Source organism: Mirounga leonina, unplaced genomic scaffold, assembly GCF_011800145.1.
Source record: "Mirounga leonina isolate KUSES-001 unplaced genomic scaffold, KU_Mleo_1.0 Mir_114, whole genome shotgun sequence".
In the NCBI taxonomy this organism is placed as follows: domain Eukaryota; kingdom Metazoa; phylum Chordata; class Mammalia; order Carnivora; family Phocidae; genus Mirounga; species Mirounga leonina.
Window position 1 is genome coordinate 7662455 of NW_023270265.1, and position 9792 is coordinate 7672246.

The 9792-nt window shown below is 51.3% G+C and overlaps 1 protein-coding gene across 1 annotated transcript in view; it reads left to right on the forward strand.

Moving 5' to 3' along the window:
- SH2D4B (SH2 domain containing 4B) overlaps positions 1-9792 on the forward strand; it is a 59498-nt gene that overhangs the window by 25485 nt on the left and 24221 nt on the right. Inside the window, exons 4-5 of the mRNA XM_035023104.1 lie at positions 2737-2953; positions 5073-5197. Of these exons, the coding sequence (XP_034878995.1) occupies positions 2737-2953; positions 5073-5197 (342 nt within the window). The remainder of the gene's footprint in view (positions 1-2736; positions 2954-5072; positions 5198-9792) is intronic.

Consider the following 9792-nt stretch of genomic DNA (forward strand, 5'->3'; position numbering starts at 1 on the left):
CGCGTGTGTGGCTGGGCAGCAGGTAGGCTTGGCCAAGGCCACGGCAGAGCCCCCGCTTGCTTCCCGCTCTCAGCCTCTGCCGCTCGCTCACCCCCGGGAGCCGTCGGCGCTTGGCCCTTCTGGCTGCCCTGGCTGCCCGCTCGTCACAGCGGGTCTGGGTGGCTGAGCACAGCCACACAGGGGAGAGTCCGCCGAGCGTGGGGAGCACGGCGGAGCCAGACCGCAGAGTGGGGAGGAGCTCAGAAGGCATTGGACTGGGGGAAAAAGTGGGGCAGGCAGGACGCTTCTTAAGGGCTGGGAGAGAGGGGGGCTGTCCTTTATCCTGTGTGCATTGGGAACCCCTGAAGGCGTTTGAGGAAGAGAATGGCCGGGTTAGAGCTGGCCTTTAGGAGGCTGGGTTTGGTCTCTGTGTGTCCAATGGCTCAGGGCCTCACCTGGCTGAGTTCCAACAGCCTGTCTTCCTAGTTTGCCTATGACTTCCTTCTGCTACCTGTCATTGAGTGTCACTGTCTCTCAGGGGCTGTAAGCTCTCAAAGGTCGCTGGCTTTTGTAGGTCACCAGCTTGCATGTTTAGTTTGCTGGTAGTGGCTGCAGAGCTCATGCCCGGGCATCCTGGCCTTATCTTTGACCGTCCCATGGCAATGCGGGGCAGGCATTATGGTCTTCTTAGTGTCTGGAATGTACAGATGAACCAGCTGGGCACCAAACCTAGATTTCTCCCTGGGATGGCTTCTTCTCTCTGGAAAACTCCTACTGACCTTTCCAGATGCTTCCTCTCCTGGGATCGCTGTTGGCTCCCTCACAGAATATGAGAGCTGCTGCCCCTAAACCCTGACAGTACTTTATCTCTCCCAGATTTCATTGTTTTTTGTTAGAGATATTTGTCTTATTTTCCCAGGTAGGCTCTGAGTGCCTCGAGGGAAGGGTCTGGTCTTTGTTATGTCTGCACCCAGCTCGGGGTTAAATACTTGATTGGGCACAGTCATCCAAGAATAGGCATTGTCTATTCACTGACACCTGTGTATGTAGGCGCTGGGATATGGCCGTGAACAAAGCAGAGCAAGTCCCCCACCTGCCCTTGGGGGGCTCAGCCTACTGGATCCTCTGCATGTGACCTCCACTTCCATAAATCTTTCTGAGGGACAGACTTTATGTTGCCTTCCTCAGATCTGGGGAAATGTTCTGTTATAAGAAAAGGTCTTTGTTAACTTGAGAGGTAGAAGTGCTCTCTTTCAGGACAAGGGCTATTTACCTTGTATCCTCCTAAACACTGACAGAACACAGTTCTCTGATGTTGGTCGGTTGTAGGTGTTTGCGACACATGTGTGGAATGGAGCTGGAGCAGGAACAGACTCTGGATAAGAGTTGACTCGGTGGGGGGGGGGGGGGGACAGGGGACCTGCCCGGGCCCACGCAGTCACCAGTCACGCACAGTGAGAACATGTCCAGCTCCAAGAGTTCTCTACAAAAAGAATTAGATTTTAGAGGCAGGTAGGAGCCTGACGAGATGCAATCAGACTGCAAAAGAATTGGTTTTACTTCGAGACCTTGCCTCCAACAGGTTGTGTTCCCTCTCTTGGCATTTCCCCAGTTCCAGGACTCCCTTTTGGGTTTTAGAAGCAGCAACACGCAGATGTCTTTCCAAGGCCACTTGGCCGAGACCAGGCCCTGCCTTGGGAAACACAGAAAGCTGGAAGGCTGGAGAGACGGGCATCTGGAGTTTGTGGTCTGTGAGTGACAGAGCTCCCAGAGGATCCTCTCTCTCCAACACACTCACCCAGCGTCAAGGCCACCGCAAACCAGAGAAAGGGCACCAGAACCAGGACACCTGGGTTTCCAACAACTCAGCCTGTGGTAGCCGGAAGGATGGCTCCAGGCTTGGCTTGGCCATTGCTCTAGCTGGTCAAGTTACTGTCCTTCTTCGGGCCTCAGATTCCACATGAGCAGCATGAGGAGGTTGGATGGGGGGGTCTTAAGTGCTCTTTTGGCTTTTTGTAGGAAGGAGCAGGGGCTCTGGTGTCAGGCACACCTGGTTTTCAAAGGAAGGGAGCTTGAGAGGTAGGGTGCAGGTGGTAGGAATGGCTGCATGGGTTTTAGAGCCAGCCACGCTCGGGTTCCCACGCTGGCTCTGCCCCTTGTTAGCTCTTTATTTGGGGACAAGTTATGTAACCTTCTGGAGGCTGAGTTTCTGATGTAGAAAGAGTGATGGGCCCTCCACCCTGGGTGGTTGGGGGAATCATCTGTAACGAGATATTGTAGGGAAAGCATGGAACAAGGGCGTGGCACAGAGAAAGCCTACAGTCACTGTTGGGGATGGCAGTGGTATTTGGAGATGCTGACCACCTGGACAGGTGCCCTTGAGGCTGGCCGGTGGGCACATGGTTTGAGAAGCTGCTCTAAGCAGAGTACTCCCAGAAAGAAATACATATAGAGATGTATGTTTCCATCCAAAGGTTGCTTGCGCGTTCTGGACCAAGGCTGCAGGAACAGGCAGATGACCCTCAGCTGTCATGAGTGTCTCTACCTCCACGGTGACAGGCAAGCCCAGAGCTGCTGGCCGGAGCTGGGCTGGCCCTGCCATTCCTGGGCTCTGAACCTCCATGTAGCCCATGTAGGTGAATCCAGGTGAATCATGAGACTCTGGGTGAGTCCCGGGTCTCCGGGCCCAGTCCTGGCTTGCTGGGTGTATGGCCTGGGCTGTGGGTCTGGGTGAACACGCTCTCCACCCCTTTCCAGTGCGCAGGTCCAAGGCCGCAGACGAGGAGAGGAGCTGCCGAGCTCAGCGCGCCAGGGACGAGTACCGGCGCCACTCCCTCCGCGCCATCCAGAAGGGCACGGTCGCCGGCCTCAGCTCCATGTTCCGAGAGCTTGGCCAGAGCCACGAGCAGGAGGCCAGACTCTACCACCACCTCCCAGGCCCCGGGCCTCCGCCATGCCTTGCCATACCTGTCAGGTGGGTCTGGGGGACTCTGCAAATGCAGCGTGGCTGGGGGATCCAGTCCCTGCTCTGCTCCAACAGCTATGAAATTTGGAGCTAGTCATTTCCCCGCTGTGGGCCTCAGTGTTCAAGTCTGTGTAATGGGGCCAGAGCAGGGCAGTGAGGAGTCTGGTTGGAGATTTCTAATAGCCCCAGAGTTCTGGGAGTCTTAACATTTTGGGGTCTAGGATTCTTTTGAGAATCTAAAGAAAGCTGTATACCCTCTTCCCTCCAAGATGTGCATATGAAAATACCCAAAAATGTTTGCATATAATTTCAAGCTCTTAAACGTCCATAGACCCCAAGAACTTGTAATATAAGACCTCAGGTGGGTTAAATATGGCCCAGCTGCTTGGAAACCAGGGCTGGCTGCTTTTTCTAACCATAGGTAGTGCTGGTGCATCCCTGGTTCTGCTAACAGGTTTGCAGATGAACGTGGTTGAGTCCTGAGGGTCCTCACACACAATGGTGTCTCTGGAGTGGCTTGGCAAGGGCACTTAGGTGACTGCCCATCATTGCCAGAACCCAAGGTCAAGAGGCTGCCTGGAGCCTCTCCGCTTTCTGCCTGTGCCCACCTTAGCCAGCCCCGAGGTTGGTGCCCCACACCTCCATCTCTGCTGAGCAACTACTGCCCCATGAGGGTGCGTGGTGAGTGCCTGCTGGGTCCCCGAACCCTGGTTAATCTGCAGAAGAGTCCATTCTGAGTTTTACTTTAATTGGGATTTAGGATTATTCATAACTCCCTTCTCCCTCTCCCTGTGGGCTAGAGAGGGCTGACCATACCTGCATTTCTTCCTTCCTTTCTTCTCCTCCTCCCTCCCTCCTTCCCTCCCTCCCTCCCTTCCTTGTCATTTATATGATTCACAAACCACGAAGTTTAAAAAAAAATATGGAAAATGGTTGCCTTCCATTCTTACCTCCACCTACTTGGTTCTCCCTGACCCTGCAGGGGAGCACTGTCCTCAGTGTTTTTATGCACCACCCCCCTAGTCCCTTTGTGTAGTTGATGACATGAAAAGTCGTAGCCCTGTCTTGTGTTTTTGTTTTTGTTTTTGTTTTTGTTTTTCAGAAAAGGTTGCGTATTACACACATGGCTCTGCATCTTGACTTTTATTTCCATTTAACTGTATTTTGGAGGTCTTTTCATGTCAATTCTTAGCTAGTCATTTATTTTTATTTAGTTGTGGTTTTTTTTTTTTTTTTTGACAGAGAGAGACACAGTGAGAGAGGGAACACAAGCAGGGGGAGTGGGAGAGGGAGAAGCAGGCTCTCCGCTGAGCAGGGAGCCCGATGCGGGGTTCGATCCCAGGACCCTGAGATCATGACCTGAGCCGAAGGCAGACTCTTAACGACTGAGTCACCCAGGCACCCTATTTAGTTTTTTTTTTTTTTTTAAGATTTTCTTTTTAAGTAATCTCTACACCCGATGTGGGACTCGAACTCACTACCCCGAGATCAAGCATCCCATGCTCCACTGAATGAGCCAGCCAGGCACCCTGGTTTGGTTTCCTTTTTTTATAACTGCATCGTGTTCATTCCGCAGATGTGCTAGAAATTATTTATCAAAAACTCTGTTAATGGACACTGGAGTTGTTTGAAATCCTTGGTTATGACCAACAGTGCCCTTAGTGAATAACGCTGTAGACGTCCATTTTATACACGGTCCGCCCCAGGAGGGAGGCTGATGGCTGGCCTCTCCGGGTGCGTGGGTCTGCTGCTCCTGGTACATGAGGGTCTTCCTTCATGGATGCTGTTGTTTGTGCTCTGCAATTCTAGAGGGGAAAAAAATGCCTTTTCTCTCCCTCAAACATCCCCTCCTGTCCTCTTTTCCATTCCCACCTGTGTGGCTTTTTTGGAAGCAAGGGATAACAGTGCTCTTTTGTGAAAAATAATACTAGTTGGTGCATTATTATCTGCAAAGTGCCTTCATGCACCTGGACTCATTTAATTTTCTCCACAGGCATGAGCGTGGGCACCATGCTGATTCATTCTCACAGAGGCCTTCTCTCCCCTCCCCTCCCCTCTCCCCTCCCCCTCCCCTCCTCCCCCTCCCCTCCCTCCCGGACTCTCCACACTTCATCTCTCTTCTCAGCAGGACCTGGGAGCGCCCACTGAGACCTGTCTCCAGAGAAGTCATAGTCCGCTGGTTTAAGGAGGAGCAGCTGCCTCGCAGAGCTGGCTTTGAGAGGAACACTGAGTCCATCGCCCCCTGGTTCCATGGTAGGATGGCTTTCCCGGCCCCTGGGGCAGACAGTTTCCACCTGTCTGCCTCTCTCCGGGGTTGGGAGGAGGTCCTGAGGGACTGCTGTCATCAGGGGCAGTGGAGGACTTTGGACTTGGCTACTTTTGCACCGCCCCCACAGAGACTGGCCAGTCTCCCAGGGTCAAGGATCGGCTCTCCTGGGTCACCTGGGCGACAGTGGCGTGGAGACAGGTCCCATGGCTGCCCTCTGTTTGCTCATTGAATGTGCTGAGCTCAAGGCAGAGTTTGATTTCCCCAGGGCATGAGCTGAAATGCTGAGTGGCGTTCATCAAGGCTTTAGGGACCAAGGCAAACATCTCCGAGCAGGAGTCCAGGAGACTGGAGGCGCCAAGGATTCTGCATGTGCATTCGTTCCCCTCTGTCTGCTGGGGAAGGATGACCACGATCTTGCCCACTGCCCCCACTCACAGCCTCCTTGGCCATCCAGAGGCGTCTTCTCTATACTCACAAGACAGGGAGCTCTCCTTGCACTTGGTGGACAGGGCCTGCATCTTGTGGTCTGAGCCTGCATCCCAGGTCCTGGCCTTAGACTGGCACACAGCAGGTTCTGAACAAATACCTGTTGATTAGATGACAGAATGGCTGAATGAAGAGGTCAGAGTCACCCAAGCAGAAGGCTCCCTGGAAGTGTCTAACTCCTCATTTTTCAGATAAGGAAACAGGTCCAGAGTGGGGAGAAAGTTTTCATCATATCACCGATAGCCTTGTAAAGTCAAGTTCAAGAATATATCTCAAGCTCATGATCCCAGTCCAGTGATCTGAACCTGGAGAGGCCTCAAACTGGGAAACCGGATTGTAATTTCAGCAGAGACTTGCTACAGTGAGCTAGGAGTCGTTACTGGCCATCAACCTCTTCTGTATCAGTTAGCTATTGTGACATAACAAATCACCCCAAAACTCAGGAGCTGAAAACAAATAAGCATTTATTGTTTATTTGTAAATTTCCGAATCGACTAGGCAGTTCTTCTGGGATGGGCCAGGCTCAGATGATCTAAGCTGAGCTTGCTCATGTGTCCCCAGATAGCGGGCTGGTCTGCTGGGTGCTGACTTATCCAGGACAGACTTGCCCGAGACATCTCTTCTCTGCTCCGTATGGTTTCTTATTCTCCAGCAGCCTGGCCAGACTGCCAGGTTTCTCTGGATAAGTTGCATTCTGGCCTTGCTCCCAGTCTTCCCTCCCTTATCAGCACTGAGCCCAGGTTTGTCTGAGGACTCCCCTGGTCAGAATGGGTCTCTTCGGCTGCAGTTAGCATCCATCAGACCCTGACCTGCCTTTGCTTCACTTCTGCCTGCCTCCGGGGAGCTTGGCCAGCCTCCACCTTGGCCTGTGTCTCCCCTTGCAATGCGAACTACACACCTGCTTCCTGAGCAGCCTCCACGTGTTCTCAGTTCCATCTGGATGGAGAGCATGACCCTCAGTGCCATGATGGGCACGAGAGACCGTGTGTTCTTAAGGGCTAATGGGGAGGCCCTCACAGGCAAGCTGTGGGCGTGGCTCCAGCTCTAGGAAAGGCAGCTGGAGTGAAATCATGCAGGGGCGAGCAAGGCCATGTGCACCTTCATCCCATCTTCAGGAGCCCAAAGAGTTTATGAACTATTGAGTGTAGGTGGTAGCCATACTACAGGTGGGATGGCTGAAATGTAGCATTTTTCAGGGACTGTCCAAGGTCATAAAGGGCACAGAGGCACCACCCAGTTCATGCAGGAATGTCTTCACTGGTCTGCCTGTTTCACTCTGGCCCCTCTACAATTAACCCTTCACGCAGCATCCTGCGAATATTTTAAATATAAATCAGATCCTGTCACTCCCTTGCTTAATACCTTTATATTTGCAATGAATTTCAAATGCCATGCTGGGGCCTACAGGGCCCCCAATGATGGGTCCTGCTTCCTGCTCCAGCCTCATACCACAATTCTCCCTTTGTCCACCTTGCTTCCACAACTCTGGCTTTTTCCCTCCTCCTCAAACAAGCCATTTTCTTTTCTGCCCCAGGCCCTTTGCACTTGCTTTTAATCTGGTTGGTATTGCTCTTTTCCTAGCTTTTTGCATGGATGATGCATTCTTTTTTTTTTTTTTTTTTAAGATTTTATTTATTTATTTGAGAGAGAGAGAATGAGAGAGAGTACATGAGAGGGGGCAGGGTTAGAGGGAGAAGCAGGCTCCTCGCTGAGCAGGGAGCCGGATGCGGGACTCGATCCCGGGACTCCAGGACCATGACCTGAGCCGAAGGCAGTCGCTTAACCAACTGAGCCACCCAGGCGCCCGGACGATGCATTCTTATTTCTCATCTCAAATATCCCCTTCTCAGAGAGGCCTTTCCTGAATCCTTACCTAAAGAAGCCTTTGCCAGTTTCTCTCAACTCACTATGCTCATCTTTTTAAGAGTGCTCACCCAATTGATATTTATCTTGTTATTTGCTTTTGTCTGTTCTCCTACCTGAACGTAAGCCTGTGAAACTAAGGTCCTTGTTCATTTTCTCTGAATGCCTAAAGAATGGGTGAAGGTGGGAATCAAGTGCCAGATCAGATCCAGTCTTCCCAGTCCCAGAGAATAGCCATTGCTTCTCCACACTGGGCCCTGGTAGGTCTGGTAGGTGTGTGGGTCTCCTGAGGGCCTGATGAGTGAAGTTAAGCGGGAGCCGTCCACTTGTAGCCTGCCCCCTTCACCAGGTATCTGTATCTGTGGGATATGTAGGATGGAGAGGCTCCTTATGGCCCAGAAAGAAAAACGTCAACATTCACGGGTGACTGAGACACACATCCCCCAAGCTGGTCCCAGGGGATTCCCTGCTTCTCACTTCGGTGCCAGTTATGTAGCCCTGAGAATTGCTGCTTTCCTTTTCATTCATCCATTAGAAACACAGAAGGACATCAGGAGCATCTTAGGCGCCTGCGTAGTGCAGCTCCGAAGTTCCGTGGAGGAGGGGGTGGGGCGGGGGCCCCGGGGGAGCTGCAGTGCTTGCCGCAGCCGGTGGAGAAGGCACCACAGAGGTGCTCCAATTCATCTCTAGCTTTATTTTCTACCCTGATGAAAAAAATGTAATTTTTATATTGTCACAGAACAAACAGAACCATGATTTAAGTCTCGTAATTTATGTAACTGATTTCATGTTCTCTTGACAGTTCTATCATAAAGCATGCGGGAAAGTTGCTAATACACAGACTGGAGCTATTTAGTGACAAAGTTTTTATTGATCTGTGACAGAATGAAAAGAAAAAGGCTCATGGATGGAGGGTGGCCCACCGTCTTTGCTTGGAAAGGACTGTGTCGTATTCTAAGATGATCTCCTTTCCTTTACTGTAGTGTGAAAATGTTCTATCTTTTATGAATGGGTGGTGATAGTAAGTGGTAGTTATTTTTATATATTACCTTTGCTCAGAAAAGCAAAAAGCTAGCAGCCCCATGTTGGTTTCTAAACCCTTGAGAATAACTTTGCTTCATACCTAAAATCCCAAAGTCTGGAACTATTGGTATGGTCCAACCTCTTCCCCAGTGGAGGCATTCCCTGACAGCATCCCTGAGTGCACACCGCCCCCCATGTCCTTCCAGAGAGTGAGCTACTGTCCATACTGCCCACAGGCAGCCTGCACCCATTTAACTGTGAGGGAGTCTTTGCCAAGGTTGGCTGGGGGCTCTGCTCTCAACTGCTCTTGGTTGGACATCTCAGCGGGGGTGGCTCTGCTCCCCGAATCTCCCACGCTCCCCCCGGGACCAGCAGGCTAGCCCAGGCATGCTCTTCCCAGCGACCAGAGAGCAAGTGGCATTCTAGGCTTGTGAATCTAGTCTTTGAAGCAGGACTGTCAACTTTCACCTCATAACATTGGCCACAGTATGTCAGAGAGTTCAGGGTGGGAAAGTATATCCTGCTCCTTTCCTGTGAGGAACTGCGAAGCTGTGTGTCGAAGGGTGTGAAGACAGGGAAGGAGAGAGAATTTGAGCCAATAATGTCAACTATTACAACCCCAAAATAAATCTTTTCTTTCCTGGGTAAAACATTCCTTATTATTTTAGCTGGATTTTAAATAATTTTTTAAGAAAATATTCTATTTATTTATTTTAGAGAGAGAGCGAGCGCACAAGAGAGGGGAGGGGCAGAGGGAGAGGGAGAGAATCTCAAGCAGACTCCACATGGAGAATGGAGCCCGATGTGGGGCTTGATCTCATGACCCTGAGATCATGACCTGAGCTGACATCAAGAGTTGGCTGTTTAACTGACTGAGCCACCCAGGCGCCCCAGTTTAGCTGGGTTTTAGATGGAGATTAAAAATGACCACTGTGACTCCTGGTTCCTTCTCTACCCTCAAACACATTTGGATGCATTGTATGCTCCAAAGAGTAATGTGGACAAGGAGTCTGAAGGTTTGGGGCCCACTCTAGAACCTAGCAGCTCTGTGACCTTGGGCGTGTCCTTTAAATCCCCATCTATGAAATTGAGATTTTAACATGGGTTTCACAGGACTTATGAAGATCAAGCCAACAAATGTGCTTTGTCCACCATAATGAGCCACGTTGGTGTGAGTGCTGATGTCTCTTGGAGTCTGAGGTGGGCC